Here is a 26,351-nt window from a genome sequence, read left to right on the forward strand (position 1 = left end):
GTGTTCCCTGCTTTGTACTGTGTATGCTCTTGTCTGTGATTGGCAGTCGTGTTTTGTGTGTTGATTGGTCCGTTGATCTGTCCATCATTATGTGTGTATGTATGTGCTGTGATGTTCACCTGAATATGATGACAGGTCTGATAGCATTTGTGGAGAGAGAACGGAGCTAACATTTCGAGTCTGGATGACTCTTTGTCAAAGTTTAGGGGCGTCATTCTCCGCCGGCGGGAGTCTCCGTTTTGCCGGCGCCCAGGGGTTTCCCGATGGCGTGGGGCTGCTCCACAATGGGAAACCCCATTGACCGGCCGGTGTAACGGAGCATCCCGCCGGCGGGTCGGGGCAGAAATGTGGCGCGGCGGGATGGAGAATTTCGCTCAAGGTATTTTCTATTTTTGTTTCAGATTCCAACATTTGCAGTAATTTGCTTTTATAAGGGGTTGTTGCCTGATTGATGTTTACTTGAATCCTGGGGCTGGTTTAGCACACCGGGCTAAATCGGTGGCTTTTAAAGCAGACCAAGGCAGGCCAGCAGCACGGTTCAATTCCCATACCAGCCTCCCCAAACAGGTGCCGGAATGTGGCGACTAGGGGCTTTTCACAGTAACTTCATTTGAAGCCTACTTGTGACAATAAGCAATTTTTATTTCATTCAAGTTTCTTCTGGATGTTTAACTATATGAATTCAGTAATATTAACCCCAAGGCAAAGCTACTGCTGCTTTAGTGAGGCATGCCACACAATCTCTCACTCCTTAATTCCACTCGACTGTGGAAATTCAATAAAATTCAAAACCAAACGCTGCTTTCTGAAAAGCAGATACTTTTCTGGTATGGCTGGAAGGCTGCTTCACCTTGCCTCATCACAGCCCTTCGCTCAGCACAGAGCAGCAGCCCCAGGTCTCACATAGTCAGCCCCACCTAAATACTCACTGATAAGGGGATCAAAGAGATACCGCATTGTTTACTGGAATGGGATGCACAAAAGTCTCCGGAAGGGGTGGGCAGAGGCCCAAGCAGTGCATGTGCGCCTTGCTGATGATAGGCTCGGGGGTAGGGTGGTTGATTCGAAGAACAGATTTCTTCTTGAGGCCACTAGCTTATTCACTCTGGGTTGCTGACATCCTGCACAATCTGTTGAAGACACGTGGGCTGGAGAGAGTTTAATAGATTTGCTGGACTGGTGTTTAAATATGGCATTGGGGCCTTCAAAGTCACCAGCTGATGGTGGGCAGACGAATCAGTTGCTGACCCAACAGGAGATTTGGAGGGGAATTCAACAGTGCAAACTTAATGAGGCTCCAAACTCTGTCGTGGGATTGCACCATTATGGCCAGCAGCAAAGGTGCCACTGGAGCAACCCACCACCGCACTTTATCTCAAAAAATGAAGGAGTCTGCACTGAGTGTCCGTGGGACACTTTAACATTCCAACCAATTGGGCAGCACGGTGACACAGTGGTTAGTACTGCAGCCTCATGGTGCCGAAGTCCCAGGTTCGATCCCAGCCCTGGGTCACTGTCTCTTTGGAATTTGTACCTTCTCCCCGTGTCTGCGTGGGTCTCATCCTCACAACCCAAAAAGATGTGCAGGGTAGGTGAATTGGCCATGCTAAATTGCCCCTTAATTGGAAAAAATGAATTGCGTACTCTACATTTTTTTTTTTAAAAAACATTGCAACCAAGCCTTCTTCTCATCCTGTTATCCCTGGAATTCATTTAAATGGCCAGAAGATGAACTCCGGCTGAATATCCAATCCTCAGCCTCGCAGACTTTGTGCAGACTACGAAGTGAACAGGGTATCTTCCTGGCAGGAGAGTTTCCTCAGAGCGCTAGTCAGAGTGGATACAGAAACCCATATATAACGAAGATGTTAATGATTTTAGTTAGTGGAAAAGGACATCTTTTCCCTGGCCTGCACACAGTTGAGGGAGTGTACTTCCCAACACAGTGATCGGGGAACTGGCTTTTGAAAATTTAATTCCATCATCTGAAGTAAAGCATGACGAACATTCACATTTCTAGAGAAACAAGTCACTGAAATGCGACTCTATATAACCTTATATAAATCTAGCCTGAAAACTAGTTTCCCATGTACATTTCTGAATTTCTTTTCATAAAATACATTTGTTTCAGTTACTTATGGAGCTATATATTGTTTATACACAAGGCTTCAACTCATATTCACAAATCCTTTGATGATTTGAATTGCAAGCTAGTATTATCTTATTCAGCATGCTGGCAGTTTTCCCAACTTTATAAACACTATAATTACAAAGTAAGCATTCACTGTTACAACACTGTAATCATTACATTATGATCAACGCCATCAGACAAATAAAACGCAAGACCGTGAATAAAATATAGGCAGTTCTAGATTACATCAATGATTAACTCTTAAAGTATTAACCGTGGCCTTCTATTGTCGTTTTGCAGGAAAAGCTAGAATCAGAGGACACAATCTCATACTAAACAGACAATCCTTTAAAACATAGATGAGGAGGAATTTCTTCAGCCAGTGGGTGGTGAATCTGTGGAACTCTTTGCCGCAGAAGGCTTTGGGGGCAAAATCGTCGAATGTCTTGAAGACAGAGATAGACAGCTTCTTGATTAATACGGGGATCAGGGGTTATGGGGAGAAGGTAGGAGAATGGAGATGAGAAAAATATCAGCCATGAGTGAATGGCAGAGCAGACTCGATGGGCCGATTGGCCTCATTCTGCTTCTATGTCTTATGGTCTTATTTTAACTGTATGTCTTGCCTTTTATTTCACAGGTTAACAACTAATTAAAGGAGTTCATTACTAAGGAACACATCTTTGGTCTGAAACCTCCCCCTGAAAGGCATTGGGACATTGGAAAGGTCGAATGCATTGTCTTTGGTCATTGTCACATTGCCTCTTCCTTTGCATGAATTCTCTTAAAGCCTCGTGCTATTGATTCAATGTTTTGTGTTTCTCCCTTGCCCTCCCCACCCCAGCCATTACCTCAATCCGAATGAGATTGTCCATGGCCTTAGCATTCTGTCCAATTCTGTGAGCTCCTGGCACCACATCTTCTGCATCCATGATCAGCCACCTCCATCTAGTCCTGAGTGCATTGCTGCTGAAATCTTTATTTCTACTGTTATTACCACCAGACCAGACAATTTCAGTGATCTTCTGGCCCACTTTCCATCTCTCACTGACCACAAATACGAGCTCATTCAAATTCCCAGACCCACTCACTCAGCTATTAACTCTGCTCCTGCTTTTCTACATTGAATCAGAGGCCGGGATTCTCCAGCTTCCCCATTCTCCGGCGCCGTCTTTCGGGCACCCACGGGATCGGCACCGCGCCAATCGGGGGCCGTTGCTAGCAGCCCCCCGGCAGTTCTCCGGGCCCCGATGGGCCGCGTAGCCGACGGGTTTGGCAGAGTCCCGCCGGCGTGGATTAATTACCCCCCACACGGCGGGACCTGGAAGGTGAGTGTGCGGGGGCCGTCCTGGATGGGAGGGTGGGGGATACCGACCCCAGGGGGGGCCCTCACGGTGGCCTGGCCTGCGATCGGGGCATACCGATCGATGGGCAGGCTGGTTCCGTGGGGGCCTACTTTACTCTGCGCCAGGCACCTATAGGGCTCCGCCATATTGCCCGTGGGCCGGCGCGGAGAAGGGAACCCCCGCGCATGCACGGAAATCCGGCGGCCATTCCGCACATGCACGGAAATACGCCGGCCGTTCCGCGCATGTGTGAAATCACGCCAGCCATTCCGCACATCGGCGAACTCGCGCGGGCAGTTCCACGCCGGATGGAGCTGCGGGGACCACTCCGGCACCAACCTAGCCCCCTAGGAAGGTGAGAATTCCTCACTTTCGGGGGCCGTTGACGTCGGAGTGGTTGGTGTCGGTTTTCACGTCGGCCTGGGGACATAGCCCCATTATTAGAGAATCCCGCGCACAATCCCCCAAAGCCTATAATTAAAATTCTAATCCTTCTGTTTAACTCCTTTAATAGTCTCTCTCTGCTCGCTATGGATATGGCCTCCTTCTGCTGAATGACTCCCCTCCCAAATTGTTCAGGCTTCTTCTATACTATGATCCAAGCTGAAGGCAAAACCAAGACGCCAAGCTTTCCTTTATTGAGCAAGTTGATCGACTTGTTCAATCTCACAGTACTCCCATTCCCCAGTGCACCAGCTATACCCTGATTATATGTGCTTAAAGACAATTAATACCCATAATCTGTATCTCTTAACCGTAACAATGTAATTGACAATATATTAGCACCCTCATACATACTCTTAACTTTTACTTTATCATTGCTTCATCTACCTAATCCACGCACTCAGCCGTTCCCTAAATCTTATCGCTCCACGTTTCTCCCCTTTTAAGATGCTCCTTAAACTTCACTTCTTTGACCTAGCCTTTGGTCGCCTCATCTAACATTCCGAGTTCAACATCGATTTTCTTAATTATGCCCCATGAAATGCTGTGAGATGTTTGTTTGTGTTGAAGTTGCCAAATGTGATTAAAAACTAGTGGTTTGGAGGTGCCTGGATGGATTAATAGATGAGAGGATTAGTCATAACATTGAGGTGGGCACCAGGATTGATCCCTTGTCGATGCTGATCTTAGCCAAGGTAGTAGCAGGAATGCTGCAGCTGTTTATTGTGACCCTGGGTTAGGGCAAGGAACTATATCAGTCAGGGTCCCTACTCCTGCATTGAGCCTCTTGTAAATCCTCTGTGTGTGAATGTCTGGTCAGGATACAATTGAGCCATATCTCAAGAATGAATAGTTTATCAACACTGTGAAAGTTGACGCATGAAGAATAATGACATTCTGAGAGCTTGTGCAAACATATGTGGGTAGACCTTCAAGTGCCGCCTGCCACGGGAATCAGCGTGGATGTGATGGAAAATTTGATAGACCATCGTGACCAGAAAATCCCACCCATGCAGTCAGTACTTTCAGAAGGAGCAGGGAAAAGAGATACCATTGGAGCAGGGAATGGGAGAATATAATGGAATTATCTTCTGAGGACAGGAGACTTCCTATTGGAAAAGACCTCCTCGCGTGCTGTTTTTAAGTGAGTTCATCTCTGGCCAGCTGTCACTGAGCTAGATTGCTTCTGGAATCCCTCTCAGTTTTGGATGTTTGTGAAATATTACAGAGACGTCCAGTATTGATAATAATCAAGTGGATTTTTTATTTATTATTCAGAGATCCAACTGGCACCAGTAAAATTAAGAAATCTCCTCTCGAGGGAGTTGGCAAAATGGGCTGCATGTGATCAAACGTCTGTGCTGTTTCCCTTCAAACTCCCTTTCACTGTATAAATATATAGTGCAGTGTCTTACCTTGTTTGAGTGTTTATCATTTCTTCCAGGCTTCCCTTTGAATGTCAAACAAAAAGCAAATGTTAATAAATCCGTAAATAAATTTAATGCGATTCATGTTATCCATTGATGTATTTGTCATGAACAAACAGATGAAAAATTGCCTGCTGAGTTTCATGTTGAAAAGATCTGAGATTCTTTAATCTCCTTATCTACAGGTTAAATAACAGTGTATTATTTAAATTCTGTGGCAGCTTGATGGATGATAAATGCAATCTGAGAAGTGGGCTGAAGTTTGTGTATTATTCTAGCTAGCTGCGCTCCAGCTCAAAAAATCAGATGCTGATGATAACATCTACCAGAATAAAAACAGATCTCCTTCAAACAGTTAAAAAAGAGGGGAAAATAAATCAGCCCAGAGCTCTTCAGGTCTCATAAACTTTACTACCGCACAGGTTGAACCTGAACCATGGAGACCCATCAGAGCCAGGGTCATTTCACTTCAGCTTCCTTCAGTCATCCATTGTTTAAAGTTTTTGCCTGATGTCACAGTGTTACTCCAATGCAATGCCATCTCACCACATTCTGCTGACATAAAGACAATGGGCAGGATTTTCTGGCCTTATTCGCCAGCAGGAAACCCCATGGCAAGACAGAGGAGCCGTCAAGAATGCTGTAAGCTTCGGCAGGAACGGAAATCTTGCCAATGGCCACAAGGGAGCCACATCTGACACCAGAAAACACAGCACGGGGTGGCTGGAAAATCCCACCAAATGTTAATAAAATTTCAAAAATAAAAGGTTTTGCCAGAATTTCCTTAGCATTTCCGATTATCTGCCATAAAATTAGTGGAAGATGACAGAAACCCCGAATAGACTTTCTGCTAAAGTGATAACGCTCAACTGGAGAACCCACAGGACATTGTATCCTTGATACTTTGCATTTTTAAACCTCTATCTGGTTCAGGATATTTCCAGGTTAATTTGACATTTCAGTTTGCCTGCATTTCTTTTTAATGGATGGATTACATATCTAACAAGGTAGCTATACAAGTAACTACCTCCTGGCCAGCTTATTGAAAGCTTTCTGCAAATATTTTCAATTTTCTGAGAAATTACATCCCTTCCCTCGTCTCTTAAGGGTTGACTCCTCCCTACGATCTGATTCCACGGACAGCAATTGCCCTCCCCATACCTTGCAGAATTTTGAGCCTCAACATATCATGTTCGACCGAACTGTAAGATTGCCAGAGTCATCAAATACAAGTTGGATCCTGTTCTCATCGAAGAATCATATTGGCCCACTTGGAGCAAGGTTTGCAGGAGAGCAATCCTTTTGGGAAGCCAATGATGATTTTCATTGCCTGAACCTAGGCCAGCTAGTTGAATGAGCACAGTCACAGGACTGAACCTGGATGTGTTTGCATTCTATCTGAATAAGGTGGTCACAGAAAACTCAGAGAGCCACTGGCAATGGAATCACTTTCAGTGCAGAAGGTTTTGAGATGAACATAAATAAGAACACAAAGGGGTAAAGTTTGTGTAGGTTTGGTCTGAACAATTTGCCCAAACGTGGTTCAGTCAATGCAAATAATCAAGGAATTTAAAGCACATGAAACATTCGGCACACATTTATTTGCGTGTTGTCAAACCTAAACTCTTCCATGAGCCAGGGCAAGTGTTTTGGAATGCAATTTTTGTTTACTCTTGCATTTAAAAAAATCTTTGTCAGTGTTAAAGTGTTGATCCGGTGCCATTTTGTTAATATTGCTAAAAATGGGTTTATCATAAAAATAAATATTTTGGTCAGTTTCTCGTCCTCAACCTGTGAGTAAGCAGATTTCAAATAACTGGAAATTATTTCAAAAACTGAATAAAACCATTCACTGGGTTCAATTATACGAACTAGTCAGTTTCTTTGTAACTTTTTCCATATTTCAAAGTGCTTAAAAAGTACCAAAAAGGTATTTTTCTTATTATTTGATGGATTGTGGACGTCAATGGTAAAGCCATCATTTATTGTCTATTCATGACTGCCCTTGAGAATGTGCTGGTGAGGTGCCTTCTTGAATAAAACTGAAAGATTGGGCCATTTCAGAGAGCAGTGAAGAGCCAACTGCATTGTTGTAGGCCTGGAGTCAAATATAAGTCAGGCTGGGTATGATGGCTGATTCCCTCTCCTGGTGTACATGAGTGACCAGATAGTTTTTTTTATGACATACTAGTATTTTTGTTGGCCACCATTAATGATGCTCTATTTTAATTTCAGATGTTATTTAATTGATTAAATTTAAATTCCCCAGCTGTCGAACTTGATCTTGTTAAAACGGAGATTCGAGGATGCAGTGATAAGATAGATTGGTTCCGAGATTGGAAAATTTAGCTGCACAAATCATCAACATAATTACAATTTGTTAGCACTTAGATACACAATAATCCTCAAGACTCTGTGAGCAGATTAATTGCCTATTATGAGTTTACCTGCCGTCTGACCAATCAAGCACAAGCAGGGAATGAAAATGACGACTTGGAACATGCATCCCATTTTTACTCTGTTTGAATGTTCTCTGATGTCAGCAGTGAAACCTTTAATAAATAGAAATGAAAAAAAAAGTTATTGGTTAATGTGTGGTGAAGAATTTTATTGTTCATTACTACGTGCAAAATGCTGAAAATTACTTTTGAAGAATGAACCATTATTACCAGAAACTAAAAGCACAGAGGTCTGAAGTAGAATTTAACATCAATTGGCTTACTTGATATATTCGAGATTATTAATAATCAAATTAATTACATAGTGTCTCTAAAATTCTGTTCAATTTAATGGTCACCTACCTTTTAATGATGTGGCCTTTTGATCAATCACAGTATTAAAACATATTTAACTTACAGCATCTAATGATGACAGTTGAATTTGGCAAGACATTCTAAACCTGCCTCTCAAAAAGGCTCTTGACCCCAAAGCAAACTTCCCCAAGTTCCCAACTCCTCTTGGGTGCCACAAACACCATCCCCCAACAAAACAGCCCCAAATCCATGAAAATAGTGCGTGTGTGTGTAAGTGTGTGTGTCTGTGTGGGCGCACATCCGCCCCTGCAATGGAGCATGCAAGGCCCAGGCGTACTGTATGTGGGCTTGATGCCTGCAGCCTTGTCCTGAAGCCAAAACAATGGGGGCAGAAATCCCTGAATTGTGTCCTGCCTGCCATTGTCAAATCCAATACCTTCATTCCGTTCGGGATGGAAGTCTGAAAATCCAGGCCCTAATGTCCACAAAACCTGAATTTCTGTTGCCACATTTTTGTTAATTTCTTTTTGCTGAATTTTTGTTCTATTATAAAATCCTATATCCACACTTACATTGGAGATTATAGGAATACCCCATTATAAGTTGTAGATATATTCCTGGAAATCACTACTTAAATCAAATCTGTTTATGTTGACAGAAGATTCCCATTTAAGTGTCTGAAATATCAGTCGACGCATTCTCAATCCAGGCTTTTCACCACCAATACATAGCTTAAGCATGAAATAAACAAAACACAATATAAATAAATCTTCCACAATGTGGCAAAAAAACAATGAGAATAATGTTTGATTTTCCTGATTGCTTTAAATTAAACCATACATCCCCACAGTGCGGAAGCACAGTGGTTAGAACAATTGCTTCACAGCTCCAGGGTCCCAGGATTGATTCCCGGCTTGGGTCACTGCCTGTGCGAAGTCTGCACGTTCTCCCCGTGTGTGCGTGGGTTTCCTCCGGGTGCTCCGGTTTCCTCCCACAGTCCAAAGATTTGCAGGTTAGGTGGATTGGCCATGCTAAATTGCCCTTAGTGTCCAAAATTGCCCTTAGTGTTGGGTGGGGTTACTGGGTTTTGGGGATAGGGTGGAGGTGTGGGTGTGGGCTTGGGTGGGGTGTTCTTTCCAAGAGCCGGTGCAGAATGGCCTCCATCTGCACTGCAAATTCTATGAAATTCTATGAAAGCAGGCCATTTGGCCCGTCGAGTCTGCACTGACCTTCCAACAGAGGACCCTACCTAGACCCACTCCCCCACCCTATCCCTGTGACCCCACCTAACCTGCACATTTTTGGACACGAAGGGGCAATTTAGCATGGCCAATCCGCCAAACCTGTGCATCTTCGGACTGTGGGACGAAACTGGAGCACCCGGAGGAAACCCACTCAGGCACGGGCAGAATGTGCAAATTCCACACAGACAATAATCCAAAGCCGGAATTGAACTCTGGTCCCCATGTGCTGTGAGGCAGCAGTGCTAACCACTATGCCGCCCATGTAAAGCTACAAAATATATATTTGTTTCTGATAGAGATGAGGAGGAATATCTATGCAGATGGTTAAAAAAAATAACTTTTGCATCTCGTTCCCAACTATTTCATAACGGGAGAGGCAGTACTTAATTTTGAAAGTAATTCATAATGAAACTACTCGATTTGGGACTACTTAAAACAGAGTTAAAATTAAGAGCAAAATACTCCAGTTGCTTGTTACACTAACTAAATGTGTCACATGGTGATTAGACCCTCTTGCTCAGAGTGACATTGTAGCTCCCCAGTTCCTGCATCTCTTTTCAACTCCTCAAACTCTGCATGAATGTAATCAAAGTCCCACAGCTTTTGAGATGATCTTTTCAGCAATAATTCAGTTGAGCCATGGTGCTGGCAGCAATGAGGAGGGAAGGATGTGAGAATCTGAAGACCCGGTTAAAGTAAGGATTGGGACAGAGCTATTAGGAACTCATGGGGATCAGAGTATTTTAACTGCCCCCCCCCCTTGCTGGTTGGGTCAGATTGTAATTGCTCCAATGCAAAAATGAGGACAGAATGTACATGTTTAAAATTGGAACAGAACCCATTTAATTGTACATCTGGGTCCAATGAGGGCATTTAAAAGTTTATTGGATAAACATATGGATGATAATGGTATAGTGTAGGTTAGATGGCTTTTGTTTCGGTGCAACATCGTGGACCGAAGGGCCTGTACTGCGCTGTATTGTTCTATGTTCTATTTGTAAGTCACCCGCTAACTACTTCACCTGAAGACGACACTTGACTTTCAGTATGTAGTGTTATGGAAGATGTATTATTATCGTTATTTCAAAGTGCAGACATGAGAGACACAGAGAGAGAGAAAGAAAGAGAGAGAGACATGGAGATAGAATTCTCCGGCAGGTGCGATTCACTTTTCCTGCTGAGAGTGCACCCGCTGCCCATGGGTTCCCCAGCGGCGTGAGATGGTTTCAATGGGAAATCCCGCCACCAGTGAACAGCGCACCGCTGAGAAACACGCGGCTGGGAAACCGGAGAATCCCGCTCAGTGTTGTGATCCCAGTTGACCTTAGAACTGGATGGAAATACCCCAAAATGGAACCCTGGCTCAAAAGACAGTAACTTTAATGTTTTGATATAAAATGTAGAGGAACAGAAACACAGGAGCGCTAATTAGTTTTAATAATAAGGAAAAAATATTTATTAAATGTGAAAAAAATTGGATAATGACACAATACGCTTTTACTTCCTCCTCCCTTATCTTAACAACTACATATAGGTTTTAGGATTAACACAGATTACACAGTACATCTTTTTTTTTTAATTTAGAGTTCCCAATTCATTTTTTTTCCAATTAAGGGGCAATTTAGTGTGGCCAATCCACCTATTCTGCACATCTTTGGGTTGTGGGGGTGAAACCCACGCAAACACGGGGAGAATGTGCAAACTCCACACAGACAGTGACTCAGAGCCCGGATCGAACCTGGGACCTTGGCGCCGTGAGGCAGCAGGGCTAACCCTCTGCGCCACCGTGCTGCCCTACACAGTACATCTTAATCTACAATGGTCTCATTAACACAAAGTCCTTTTTAAGCACACAAGATGACAGCTGGCAAATTCACTCTCTACTCTGAATCCTCAGTGAATGTTTATGGATGTCTCCTCAGAATCCTCCGGGCTGGTTGCCATGTGGGAGTTTCCAAACTCCACTCCCAAAAACACACTTTAAAATCTTCTCTCATAATTAGGCTTTCTCTTAGGGATTTGCATCCTGAAATCCAGACCAGATTTTCAAAATTATGCCATTAAACAAAGCTTCCACTCCACTTTTAACAGCAAATCCAGTCCAGGATTTTACACCACCTTCTTTTAGGTTTCTTTTGCCTTAACCTCTTTGACAAAAACTCCAAGACCCAGACACAGATTTTCATAATTATTTCAACTCATGTTCTACAAGCTGTAGTAAAATCTCACAAACCTGGGAATCACTGCACATATCTTTCTGGCCTCTCAGCTTTCTTCTGAGCTCTGTCTGTCTTTACTGAACGGTGCTTTGTTCTGGTACCTTTAACCTCAGAACTCTTGGGAACTTCTCTTCATATTTCTAGTTTCCTGAATCAGCTGCTCTTCAGAACTCTGCACTTGTTTTCTTAACCATTGCTCCAAAGTATGTTTTTTCTTCTAGCGAAGCTGGGAGAGATGCTCCCTCTCTATTCTTCTAACCCAACTGCTTCTAGAAGAGCTGTGAGAGTTGCCTTCTATCTCACTGTCTATCTTCAAATTCAATCAAATTAGCTAAACTATAACTTAAAAGCTTCTCTAACTTACAAGGTCCCAGTTGCTAATCAACACCCACATGCTTATGCTTTTTATTTACTCTTCACACCATAGCCCTCTCTCAGTACAACAGAACACAGTTGGAACTTAACCAACCCCCGCACATATAAACACCTTTGTTCAGCATGAATCTGATGATAGGCTTTACCTTTCCAGGCACAGAGACATTAAATTAAACCCACTTAAAATTATACCTGATTTCAGGGGCGGGATTCTCCGACCCCCCGCCGGGTCGGAGAATCGCCGGGGGCTGGCGTGAATCTCGTCCCCACCGGTTGCCAAATTCTCCGGCACTGGATATTCGGCGGGGGTGGGAATCGCACCGCGCCGGTTGGCGGGCCCCCCCCCGGAGATTCTCCGGCCCGCGATGGGCCGAAGTCCCACTGCTGGAATGCCTGTCCCGCCGGCGAGAATCAAACCACCTCTCTTACCGGCGGGACAAGGCGGCGCGGGCGGGCTCTGGGGTCCTGGGGGGGGGGGGGGGGCGCGGGGCGATCTGGCCCCGGGGGGTGCCCCCACGGTGGCCTGGCCCGCGATCGGGGCCCACCGGTCCGCGGGCGGGCCTGTGCCGTGGGGGCACTCTTTTCCTTCCGCCTTCGCCATGGTCTCCACTATGGCGCAGGCAGAAGAAACCCCCTCCAGTGCGCATGCGCGTGGATGCCGTGAGCGGCCGCTGACGCTCCCGCGCATGCGCCGCACGGCAAAGTCATTTCCGCGCCAGCTGGCGGGGCACCAAAGGCCTTTCCCGCCAGCTGGCGGGACGGAAATCTGTCCGGCACGGGCCTAGCTCCTCAAGGTGAGGGCTCGGCCCTTCAAGATGCGGAGAATTCCGCACCTTTGGGGCGGCGCGATGCCGGACTGGACTGATTTGCGCCGTTTTTGGCACCGGTCGGCGGACATCGCGCCGATTGCGGAGAATCCCGCCCCTGATGTTTACCGATGCAAATCTAATTCCCTTAAACTATCTTTGCTTTCCTAACATTAGAGAGAGAGAGGATAAGAGAAAAACATTTGTCTGCTTGCTAGTACAAGAATTGTTCAATCCTGCAGTTCCAATTCTGGTAAGGTATCTGGGGTTGGATTCTCCGCCCCGCTGTGCCACATTTCTGCCTCGTCCCACCGGCGGGATTCTCCATCATGCCGGCCGGTCAATGGGGTTTCCCATTGTGGGGCAGCCCCACACGGTCGGGAAACCAACGGGCGCCGGCAAAATGGAGCATCCCGCCGGCAGAGAATCCCGCAGCTGATACTTTGTTATTGTAGCTGTTTATTTAAATGTTACAGCTCTTCTGTACCCCATTGATGCATCTCATTTATTTTTCTCTCTGGTTACAATAATATTCCTTGCAACTAAAATTTCTGAAGTCGAAACAAAGCAGTGTGAGAAAAAATTATTGTCCCATGATGAGTTGCGAGACTCCACCACAAAACATTTTTCTAGTGAGTCCTGTTTACCAGTTGTCAAGGAGCTGTCAAAATACTTACCAGCTAAGGATGTGACCTAACTTTGAATTTATAGGTATGAATAATACATTACTGCATGTTCACATTTAGCATACATAAATTAGGAAATTGGAGATTAATAGTATTGTCAAAGCAACTCCATATTACAATTTGTTTGGTGATTGGAATTCAGAAAGAATCATTATCTTTTGAATAATGCTGCCCAGAATCAAATCAATCCAGTGTCTCCCAAACTAATCTGATTCATCAGTAAATAAGCTGAAACTAGTTTCTCAGATCCCTTAAAAACATCATCAAGCTTATCATCCTTCTTAAATCACGCACATGTTGTGACTTGAAAATGTTTCACTGTTCCTTTATCATCGCTCCCATGACCTGGGTGATAGCAGGGGTTATGCTGCAGCTATACAAAACCCTGGTTAGACCCAACCTGGAGAATATGAGCAATTCTAGGCACCACACCTAAGGAAGGATATTTTGGTCTTGGAGGGAGTGAAACGTAGGTTTATAAAAATGATATCTGGACTACAGGAATTGAGTTACAAGGAGAGATACTCAAATTAAACCTGTTTTTGCCAGAATTTAGAAGGTTATGGGGTTTCAAGATATAAACAGGAAAGACAGCGTAGATAAAGATAAACTATTTCCACCGATAAAACGAGGGGGCAATTAGGGCTAGACCATTCACGAGAGATGGTAGGAAGCACTTCTTCGCTCAAAGGTGGCAATGGTTTGGAACTCTCTCCCACAACCAGTAATTGAAGTTAGCACAGTTGTTAATTTTAAATCTGAGATAGATGGATTTTTGATGAACCAAAGTCAGGTATATGGAGTAGGTCACAGATCAGCCATGGTTTCATTAAATGGCGGGACAGGCTCGAAGGGCTGAATGACCCACTCCGGTTCCTATGTTCCTATTGCCAGCAGTGTTTTTCTGACATTGAACAGGAAATGTTTAGGAGTGTTTTATGGCGAGATGGTCCAAGGGTGGAAGAAAAGACCTGACACTGAGATCATGACTGCATGTATCAGAGGAGTCTGCTGGTAAAGATGGCATTGTCTTTATACTTTTTTTGAGCCTTCCATATAAAATAAGGTGAGATTGGGAGAGCAGGGGCCTTCAAAGTTTAGCTGTGACTGATTCTGTTCACCATATAACCCCTCCATCATGTGACATCCCATCAAGTATCCCGAATGGGCAGAGAGCCTCTCTTTGCACCGCTAATGAGCCAACTTCCTACCAAATGACCACTAATTGGCCATTCGATGCTAGATTCAGCTGAAACAGCCGGGGGCAAACGGACCACTCACTTTCTGTTCCTCTCCCTCACCAAAGGAAAATGATAAAATCTAGCCCTATATCTCATTACAAAATTTTCCAAGATATTGACAATCATTTTGAGGGAGTGAATGACCAGTTGATTGAAAGCATGTAAATTTGGTGTCAAGATTCAAAAACGGTGACAATGCAGAAGAGTACAGCTTCATTATTCTAATTTCAGATACACATGAAATAGAACATAGAACATAGAAAAATACAGCACAGAACAGGCCCTTAGGCCCACGATGTTGTGCCGAACCTTTTTCCTAGATTAATCATAGATTATCATAGAATTTACAGTGCAGAAGGAGGCCATTCGGCCCATTGAGTCTGCACCGGCTCTTGGAAAGAGCACCCTACCCAAGGTCAACACCTCCACCCAACACTAAGGGCAATTTTGGACACTAAGGGCAATTTATCATGGCCAATCCACCTAACCTGCACATCTTTGGACTGTGGGAGGAAACCGGAGCACCCGGAGGAAACCCACGCACACACGGGGAGAATGTGCAGACTCCGCACAGACAGTGACCCAAGTCAGAATCGAACCTGGGACCCTGGAACTGTGAAGCAATTGTGCTATCCACAATGCTACCGTGCTGCCCTTAAGAGTAAATTAATCTACACTATATCATTCTACCGTAATCCATGTACCTATTCAATAGCTGCTTGAAGGTCCCTAATGTTTCCGACTCAACTACTTCCACAGGCAGTGCATTCCATGCCCCTACTACTCTTGGGGTAAAGAACCTACATCTGACATGATGAATCATAAGGAATATCTGTGCATGGCTCAGAGGATTACAAACTTTCCGATGTCGAATCTTTAGACGAACAACTTGGCGAATAGCAAGATTCAGCAGGCGACCATCCTGCTTGTCCGATCACCTTGGTATATTTTCGTAAGTGAAAATTGGGCTGAATCTTACTGTGCTGTCCATAGTGGACTTCCAAACTATGATTATAAAGATTATTAATTAAGCTCAAAAACAGAAGGGATTCAGAGCACATGTGATGTTTAGACAGGTACCCAGTGGCAAGGTAGTTCATAATGGGTACAGGATAGGGAGATAATTTCATGATACAGAGTGGCAGGAACCAGGAAGAAGTGTAGAGTTATAAGTAATTTCCATATTTATTTTTCCAATTATACTCACAATTTGGGTACTCGAATCAATGCAAAATAATTCAATATGCAAATGCAAACTGGGAAACACTAAATGGTAATCGCAAGTAAGTCAAACAATGCGGGATGGAGGCCGGAATTCACCAGCTGTTGGGATTTTCTTTTCCCGCTGTGCACCCCCACCTAATGGTGTCATGAGCTGGCTTCAATGGGAAAGAAGGCACTTCAAAGCGAATCGTAAAACCAGTGAATAGATTGGTAAATTTTGCAGAGAAGATTAAGCTGAACAATATTTTAAATGAACCAGCTAAATTAGACACAGCTTTCAACTAGCAACAAGTAACTTTAGAACTGCCATAGATTACAGCGTATAGGTTGGCCTGGTGTTTAAGATTACCCTTTTACGAAAGAGATGCTGAGGCCTGCACTCAGTAGGGCTGGATTCTCCCCTAACTGGCGGGGCGGGGGGGGTCCCGGCGCCGAGTAGTGGCGTGAACCACTCTGGCGTCGGGCCGCCCCAAAGGTGCGGAATCCTCTGCACCTTCAGGGGTGCCGGCCGGCGAAGAAGGGGCTTGGCGCCACGCCAACCGGCGGCGAACGGGCTCTGCCGGCCGGCACGAGTTGGCGCATGCGCGGGAGCACCAACACGTGCTGGTGGTCATCCTGGCGCATGCGCGAGATGGTTTGTCTCCGCATCGGCCATCGCGGAGGACCACAGCGGCTGATGCGGAGGAATAGAGTGCCCCCACGGCACAGGCCCGCCTGCGGATCGGTGGGCCCCGATCGCGGGCCAGGCCACCGTGCGGCCACCTCCCGGGGCCAGATCCCCCGAGCCCCCCCGAGAACCCCGGAGGCCGCCTGCGCCGCCAGGTCCCGCCGGTAAGGACCTACTCCAATTTACGCTGGCGGGACTAGCAAAAGATGGGCGGGACTTCGGCTCATCACGGGCTGGAGAACTCGGGTCGGGTGGCCCTGGGGCCCATTGAGACTCACCAGTCCACGCCATTCTCCGAGGTGGGCGGCGCGATTCACGGCGGGGCGATTTTTGGGGGGCCAGAGAATTCGGAGGATGACGGGAGCGGGATTCACGCCGACCCCCGGTGTTTCTCCGACCCGGTGGGGGGTCGGAGAATCCCTCTATCCCCGTTTTTCAGCCAATTAATGCACATTTAGGACTGTACTCGTGTTCAGATTCAGCTTCAATTTTTCTGCTCAGAAATACTTGAATAGGGTGAGACTCACGTTATACCTTGTGGCATGGGAACATGCAGCACCATATGGGCATATTCCCCAAGAAATTAAATGGGAGTTTCAGACACGGCAGTACGTTTCAAAATGGTGGCCACCTACAGCAACATCGGTTCAGGTTTTATTCTAGAATCCCTGTTTTTGAAAGGATTGTTCAAAGCTTCAGTGGGTGACCAATACTTCATGATCTATGGTAATATCAGGACGTCCTTTTTTCACACAAAACGTAATCAACACTCAAATTGAGCAGTAGAACAGAGGCAGAAAGTCAGGAGCCATTTAAATCCAACAATATAAGGCTATCCAGATGGATGTTTTGTGATGAGCTCACATGTTTTGTGATGTGGCCTTCCTTGTCCATAAGTATTACATTCCCTGCTCTTCAAAATCATTCAGATTTTAGAGGTTATGCAGTGACTTTATAAGCTATGTATGAGAATGCAAACAGCCATAAAATGTGTATGATAATTTCATATAAACATCTTCACAAAATATATAGGTGACTTACTGATTCAATTACTTCATAGAATACTTGTGAATGTACAACTACATTTGTAACAACCTCTTAAAATATATGTGTGAAAGTACACGCACATGCAAAGATATATATGGCAATTTTCTATATATACAATAAAATCTGAATCCATGTGTTATAGAAGTTATTTCTTTCCTCGAACTTAAGTTTGCGCATTTCTTCGAGTGTTGCTTCCGTTCATCCATGTCAATAGCACCTGGGGCTGGCACGCAAATCAAATGATACCTCACAAATATCATTTTTTTTCAATATTGCGGACTTTTGATACAGGGGCGAGATTCTCCGACCCCCCGCCGGGTCGGAGAATCGCCGGGGGATGGCTTGAATCCCGCCCCCGCCGGTTGCCGAAGTCTCCGGCACCTGAGATTCGGCGGGGGCGGGAATCGTGCCGCGCCGGTTGGCGGGCCCCCCCGCTCGATTCTCCGGCCCAGATGGGCCGAGGTCCCGCCCCTAAAATGCCTGTCCCGCCGGCGTAAATTAAACCACCTACCTTACCGGCGGGACAAGGCGGCGCGGGCGGGCTCCGGGGTCCTGGGGGTGGCGCGATGCCCGACTGATGGGCGAAATTCTCCGGTATCGGCGCGATGTCCGCCGACTGGCGCCCAAAACGGCGCAAATCAGTCGGGCATCGCGCCGCCCCAAAGGTGCGAAACGCTCCGCATCTTGGGGGGCCGAGCCCCAACCTTAAGGGGCTACGCCCGAGCCGGATGAATTTCCGCCCCGCCAGCTGGCGGAAAAGGCCTTTGGTGCCCCGCCAGCTGGTGCGGAAATGACATCTCTGGGCGGCGCATGCGCAGGAGCGTTAGCGGCCGCTGACGGCATTCCCGCGCATGTGCAGTGGAGGGAGTCTCTTCCGCCTCCGCCATTGTGGAGACTGTGGCGAAGGCGGAAGGAAAAGAGTGCCCCCACGGCACAGGCCCGCCCGCGGATTGGTGGGCCCCGATCGCGGGCTAGGCCACCGTGGGGGTACCCCCAGGGGCCAGATCGCCCCGCTCCACCCCCAGGACCCCGGAGCCCGTCCGCTACGCCTTGTCCCGCCGGTAAGGTAGGTGGTTTAATCTTCGCCGGCGGGACAGGCATTTTAGCGGCAGGACTTCGGCCCATCCGGGCCGGAGAATCGCGGGGGGGGGGCCGCCAACCGGCGCAGCGCGATTCCCGCCCCCGCCGAATAGCCGGTGCCGGAGAATTCGGCAACCAGCGGGGGCGGAATTCACGCCAGCCCCCGGCGATTCTCCGACCCGGCGGGGGGGGGGGTCGGAGAATCTCGCCCGATTTGCGCCATTTTGGGCGCCAGTCGGCGGACATCGCGCCGATACCGGAGAATTTCGCCCCTGGTGCGGTGGGAAGGAGAAACCCACCCATTATCTTTCCACTAGACACTCACAAACGTATCAAGGATCAAACCCTAACCAGCCTGGGCTTCTTTGCAAGTTTGAATAGTTTAGGCTTCTCAAGTTAGAAAAAAACAATATCTACATGGAGCAGTCTACATATGCATGTCTGCCAGGTGCAGTCCCTGGAGCCAAAATGGGCACTGCTCCTTCAATGGGCTGAACCCCCCACTCATGAACCTTAATGACAGGGCTTCAGGGAACCCTGCACATATTGTCCACTGTCTCATCAAGAACATTGGCACCTTTTGTTTTATGAAGGATGTAAGTGGCTGCCGGGAGAAAAGAATCCTGTTGATCCTTTTTAATCTATCATTAATGAGTCACCAACACTTCTCTGACATCAGCACTAACAAGAGCAGAGCCAATGCTTTTGATGCAAATAAATCTATCATGAACATTTGATGCTTCAGTACTTCGGTACTGACCTATTGCCACAGTCAGGTACTATTATGGCGGGGCAAGGTGTGCAGGGGGTAGATTCATTATACTTTCTACAGACATGACAAAAAATTAAAAAGCTCACATGATAAAGCTTTTCTCTTAACACTATTTAACAAGAAAACAAAAAGAAAATATAGTTTTGGTGCCCTAATGAAACACAACAAATAAAAAGCTAACATCATACAATTATAGAAATCTTCCGACCCTTCCCGCCAGTGGGACTTTCCGGCTCCACTGATAATGATCCCACCGTGCGGAATGTTCCCCGCGGACATTGACGGGAATGGAAGATCCCGGGCGGGATTCTCTCAGCCCGGGGCCGGGCCGGAGAATCCCCGCGACCGGTGCAGATTGCGCCACACCGCCCCGACGCCAGGACGCAATTCTCCACAGAGCGGAGAATCAGTGCCATTGGCGCTAGCATGGCTGGCGCGGCGCCGGTCAGGGGCCGTTCTACACGGCCCCCCCGTCAGTTCTCGATCCATGATGGGCCGAACGGCCGTAGCAAAACACCCGAGTCCCGCAGGCGCCGTTCTAATCTGCTCTCAGCCAGCGGGACCTTGGCGTGGAAGGGTCCTGGGGCAGCCCGTGGGGGAGGAGGGTGGACCAACCCTGGGGGGGCCTCCGTTGTGGCCTGGCCCACGATCATAACCCACTGATCAGCGGGCCGGCCTCTCTGGCTAGGGGCCTCCTTTCCTCTGTGCTGGCCCCTGTAGCCCTACGGCATGCTGCGTCGGGGTCGGCGCGGAGAAGGGAGCCACTGTGCATGCGCGCATTGCTGCCGGTGCCCTGTGCATGCCCGGACCCCGCGGTGCCCAGTTGACGCCGGGATCAGCAGACAGAGTGGCGTGCGCCGATCCTGATCCTGGTGCCGTGTTGACACCGTCGAGAAACGCGGCAGTGAATCCCGCCCCCACCACCGAATAATGACAGGCTGCCTCCCGCTCCAAAAAATATGCTGGGGTGGGTGAGGGGGGGGGGGGGGGGGGGGGGTGGTTGCTGCAGAACCCCTACCCATCCTATCCATCACTTGTCCCACATGTTTTCTTTTTTTAAAGTTTTCTCAATTGGTCCGGTGGCATTTAAAGACTTGTGCACTTATACCCACAGATCCTTCTGCTCCTGCGCCCAACTTACCTCATATTATAAGGAAGAATAGTATACCTATAATACACTGAAAAAGAAACTTCAGAAAAGCAAGCCTGTTAAAATCTGAAAATAAATGATTTGGCTTAAAATTTACAACTTACGTCACCAAAGTACACATATTTTTCTGATATGCAAGCGCTCCTCAAATTTCTCCAATTATTGGACAATTTTAGTTTATTGGCCTTTGTGAGCAACGTTTCGACTCAGCAACATGAAACCTTTGTTCAGTTCAATAGAACCACCTTTAGGGTTCATATGCGAAACTCTGTTAATCAATCAAAGGCCGTGCTCATAGTCTAAGGCAATGCATTGCGGATTTTACCTGTACCAGGTACTCTATAATTTCCACTTCAGTGCATTTTTTGTTTCCAGACATATTTTAGCAAGTGAATTAGAGCAGGAAGAATATTTTGCTTTTCCCTTTCAAAGTGAACAAAATTGCAGTGTCCATCTTACCTTTGTTCTGCCTGCAGGTTGAGTGAGTGCTCGGAGCTTGTTCAGCCCAGCACAGTCAGTGCAGACTGCTGGTGGATCAGTGCGTACTTGTACCGACCTGTCGGGGTTTTGGGTGGTGTGATGGGAGGAGTGCTTTACCTCACAGTTTCTAGCAAAACCTGTGGCACGCACTCTTTTTTTTACTTGTCATGCTTTTGTCAAATCCTCACCTTTAGTACTTACCATTGTGCAATTTTAAAATATTAAGATGACGTTTTGTACAAAATGATGAACAATACTGGAAAAGATATCGGAGTTTTGCTTCACTGAGGTGTGGCCAAAGGGGTTTGCAAAGCCTCCCATCTGTTTAGCTTTGGATCAGATTTGTCTAGTTTCCCAGTGCACTCAATGGAGTTTCTAAACTAAAAAATAACCCCAGAGCTGGACCTTTTTCCCCCCACTTCACTGCAGTGCATGACACAGCAGGGCAGGACGGTATGCCGTCTAGATGCCCTTTCGTACCTGACTACATTTCTGGCTCAGAGAACATTAATCAACGTGAGATTGTTACCCTGGCCTCTGAGTTGCACTCTGTGAGTGAAGGTGAAGAATAACTGTGACAGGCCTTTGGTCAGATCACAACAGCAGCAAGAGATGTCAGTGAGGTGGGAAAACTGAAATCTCTATGGAAAAGACAACATTTGGATAATAGATGGTACAAAATGTAAATTCAGTAGTTAGCATCAGTATTTCCCCTGACTTATCTTTGGCAAGGGTCCTTTGAAGAATCTGCTCCATGGGCACCAGTGAGCAAGTTCTTAAGATAGTGAGGACTCAATTTTCCGACTGGCATTATTTTAATGTCAGCTTTAGCCCATTTTAAGCAATTCCAGCTGGATCATGAATACTCGAGTTGACAGGCTAGACCTGCCCTAACATGCCCATTTTGTGGAAGGCAAATATTGAAGAACAGGATTCATTTAATTTTAGTGTGAATATATCCCACAACCAGTAGCTGTGGCTCACCTATTGCCTCAGCTACCTGCGTGCCTCATTTCCAAACAAGACAATGCATGTTTCAGGATGGGAGCCATGTGAAAGGTGTTGTACCACAGTGATCCATGAGCTACAAACTTGAACAGTGGTCCCACCTTTTTAGTTTGTGAATGATTCAACCCATCAGTTGAAGCTCTAGTATTCAACAAGGTTAGTTTATGATAGGATGACAGCTGAAGGTTACTTAAAGGAAAGTGATAAAGTTATTAACTAAAATACGGGTACCAAGATCCAAATGCAGACAAAGAAAACTTTCTTCTTTCAGAAATAAAGGGGATGAAACTTAAAATTCAGGTCTCGCAGCTGTGATGGCTTACATAAGAGCATAAGAACTAGGAGCAGGAGTAGGCCATCTGGCCCCTCGAGCCTGCTCTGCCATTCAATGAGATCATGGCTGATCTTTTGTGGACTCAGCTCCACTTTCCGGCCCGAACACCATAATCCTTAATCCCGTTATTCTTCAAAAAACTATCTATCTTTATCTTAAAACCATTTAATGAAGGAGCTTCAACTGCTTCACTGGGCAAGGAATTCTATAGATTCACAACCCTTTGGGTGAAGAAGTTCCTCTTAAACTCAGTCCTAAATCTACTTCCCCTTATTTTTAGGTTATGCCCCCTAGTTCTGCTTTCACCCGCCAGTGGAAACAACCTGCCCGCATCTATCCTATCTATTCCCTTCATAATTTTCTATGTTTCTATAAGATCCCCCCTCATCCTTCTAAATTCCAATGAGTACAGTCCCAGTCTACTAAACCTCTCCTCGTAATCCAACCCCTTCAGCTCTGGGATTAACCTAGTGAATCTCCTCTGCACACCCTCCAGCGCCAGTACGTCCTTTCTCAGGTTAGGAGACCAAAACTGAACATAATGTTCCAGCTGTGGCCTCACTAACACCTTATACAATTGCAGCATAACCTCCCTAGTCTTAAACTCCACCCCTCTAGCAATGAAGGACAAAATTCCATTCGCCTTCTTAATTATCTGTTGCACCTGTAAACCAACTTTTTGCGACTCATGCACGAGCACATCCAGGTCTCTCTGCACAGCAGCATGTTTTAATATTTTATCATTTAAATAATGATCCCTTTTGCTGTTATTCCTACCAAAATTGATAACCTCACATTTGTCAACATTGTATTCCATCTGCCAGACCCGTGCCCATTCACTTAACCTATCCAAATCCCTCTGCAGACTTCCGGTATCCTCTGCACTTTTTGCTTTACCACTCATCTCAGTGTTGTCTGCAAACTTGGACACATTGCCCTTGGTCCCGAACTCCAAATCATCTGTGTAAATTGTGAACAATTGTGGGCCGAACACTGATCTCTGAGGGACACCACTAGCTACTGATTGCCAATCAGAGAAACACCCATTAATCCCCACTCTTTGTTTTCTATTGATTAACCAATCTTCTATCCATGCGATTACTTTACCCTTAATACCATGCATCTTTATCTTATGCAGCAACCTTTTGTGTGGCACCTTGTCAAAGGCTTTCTGGAAATCCAGATATACCACATTCATTGGCTCCCCTTTATCTACCGCACTGATAATGTCCTCAAAAAATTCCACTAAATTAATTAGGCACGACCTGCCCTTTATGAACCCATGCTGCGTCTGCCCAATGGGACAATTTCCATCCAGATGCCTCGCTATTTCTTCCTTGATGATAGATTCCAGCATCTTCCCCACTACCGAAGTTAAGTTCACTGGCCTATAATTACCCGCTTTCTGGCTACCTCCTTTTTTAAACAGTGGTGTCAATCCGCCGGGACCACCCCAGAGTCTAGTGAATTTTGGTAAATTATCACTAGTGCATTTGCAATTTCCCTAGCCATTTCTTTTAGCACTCTGGGATGCATTCAATCAGGGCCAGGAGACCTGTCTACCTTTAGCCCCATTAGCTTGTCCATCACTACCTCCTTAGTGATAGCAATCATCTCAAGCTCCTCACCTGTCATAGCCTCATTTCTATCAGTCACTGGCATGTTATTTGTGTCTTCCACTGTGAAGACCGACCCAAAAAACCTGTTCAGTTCCTCAGCCATTTCCTCATCTCCCATTATTAAATCTCCCTTCTCATCCTCGAAAGGACCAATATTTACCTTAGCCACTCTTTTTTGTTTTATATATTTGTAGAAACTTTTACCATTTGTTTTTATATTCTGAGCAAGTTTACTCTCATAATCTATCTTACTCTTCTTTATAGCTTTTTTAGTAGCTTTCTGTGGCCCCCTAAAGATTTCCCAGTCCTCTAGTCTCCCACTAATCCTTGCTATTTGTATGCTTTTTCCTTCAATTTGATACTCTCCCTTATTTCCTTAGATATCCACGGTCGATTTTCCCTCTTTCTACCGTCCTTCCTTTTTGTTGGTATAAAGCTTTGCTGAGCACTGTGAAAAATCGCTTGGAAGGTTCTCCACTGTTCCTCAACTGTTTCACCATAAAGTCTTTGCTCCCAGTCTACCTTAGCTAGTCCTTCTCTCACCCCATTGTAATCTCCTTTGTTTTAGCACTTCACACTAGTGTTTGATTTTACCTTCTCATCCTCCATCTATATTTCAAATTCCGCCAAAATGTGATCGCTACTTCCGAGAGGATCCCTAACTATGAGATCATTAATCATTACACAAGTCCAGATCTAGGACCGCTTGTTCCCTCATAGGTTCCATTACATACTGTTCTAGGAAACTATCACGGATACATTCTATAAACTCCTCCTCAAGGCTGCCTTGACCGACCTGGTTAAACCAATCAACATGTAGATTAAAATCCCCCATGATAACTGCTGTACCATTTCTACATGCATCAGTTATTTCTTTGTGTATTGCCTGCCCCACCATAATGTTACTATTTGGTAGCCTATAGACTACTCCTATCAGTGACTTTTTCACCTTACTATTCCTGATTTCCACCCAAATGGATTCAACCTTATCCTCCATAGCACCGATGTCATCCCTTACTATTGCCCGGATATCATCCTTATATAACAGAGCTACACCACCTCCCTTACCATCCACTCTGTCCTTCCGAATAGTTTGATACCCTCGGATATTTAACTCCCAGTCTTGACCATCCTTTAAACATGTTTCAGTAATGGCCACAAAATCATAGTCATTCACGATTATTTGCGCCATCAACTCATTTACCTTATTCTGAATACTACGAGCATTCAGGTAAAGTACACTTAGGTTGGCTTTTATACCTCTGTTTTGAATCTTAACACCTCGATCAGTAACCTCTCCTAAGTTACATTTCCTCTTAACTTTTCTCCTAGTTTTCCTTGTCGTTGAACCCATATCTTCATGTAACAACCTGCCGCGTTGCTTACCATTTATGTTTTTACTTCCCGTTTTCTTCCTTTTAGTATTACTGGGCCTATTCACTGAGCGTCCCTCAGTCACTGTACCTTGTACTGTCGCACTTTTTGATTTTTGACTATGGCTTCTCTGCCTTACACTTTCCCCCTTACTGCCTTTTGTTTCTGTCCCTGTTTTACTACCTTCCGACTTCCTGCATTGGTTCCCATCCTCCTGCCACATTAGTTTAAACCCTCCCCGACAGCTCTAGCAAACATCCCCCTAGGACATCGGTTCCAGTCCTGCCCAGGTGCAGCACGTCCGGTTTGTACTGGTCCCACATCCCCCAGAACCGGTTCCAATGCCCCAGGAATTTGAAACCCTCCCTCTTGCACCATCTCTTGAGCCACGCATTCATCCTATCTATCCTGACAGTCCTACTCTGACTAGCTGGTGGCACTGGTAGCAATCCTGTGATTACTACCTTTGAGGTCCTACTTTTTAGTTTAACTCCTAACTCCCTGAATTCAGCTTGTAGGACCTCGTCCCGTTTTTTACCTATCTCGTTGGTGCCTATGTGCACCATGACAGCTGGCTGTTCACCCTCCCCCCCAGAATGTCCTGCACCCGCTCAGAGACATCCTCGACCCTTGCACCAGGGAGGCAACATACCATCCTGGAGTCTTGATTGCGTTCGCAGAACCGCCTGTCTATTCCCCTTACGATTGAGTCCTCTATAACTATAGCCCTGCCATTCTTCTTCCTGCCCTGCTGCGCAGCAGAGCCAGCTACGGTGCCATGAACCTGGCTGCTGCTGCCTTCCCCTGGTGATCCATCTCCCTCAACAGTATCCAAAGCAGGAAATCTGTTTTGCAGGGAGATGACCGCAGGGGACACCTGCATTGCCTTCCTACTCTTGCTCTGTCTTTTGGTCACCTATTTTC

General features: G+C 46.0%; 1 protein-coding gene across 3 annotated transcripts in view; it reads right to left on the reverse strand.

The window, feature by feature from the left end:
* LOC140398254 (otoancorin-like) overlaps window positions 1-26,351 on the reverse strand; it is a 164,977-nt gene that overhangs the window by 124,844 nt on the left and 13,782 nt on the right. The window contains exons 1-3 of one of the 3 annotated variants that reach the window (XM_072486699.1): window positions 21,072-21,179; window positions 7,796-7,900; window positions 5,337-5,371 (exon numbers count right to left, since the gene is read on the reverse strand). In XM_072486699.1, coding sequence (XP_072342800.1) covers window positions 5,337-5,371; window positions 7,796-7,859 — 99 coding nt within the window. In that variant the 5' untranslated portion in view covers window positions 7,860-7,900; window positions 21,072-21,179. Of the gene's footprint in view, window positions 1-2,982; window positions 3,542-5,336; window positions 5,372-7,795; window positions 7,901-21,071; window positions 21,180-26,351 lie in introns of those variants that run through there. The other 2 variants (XM_072486700.1, XM_072486702.1) reach the window with 2 other exon arrangements.

The sequence above is a fragment of the Scyliorhinus torazame genome, chromosome 21, assembly GCF_047496885.1.
Source record: "Scyliorhinus torazame isolate Kashiwa2021f chromosome 21, sScyTor2.1, whole genome shotgun sequence".
In the NCBI taxonomy this organism is placed as follows: Eukaryota; Metazoa; Chordata; class Chondrichthyes; order Carcharhiniformes; family Scyliorhinidae; genus Scyliorhinus; species Scyliorhinus torazame.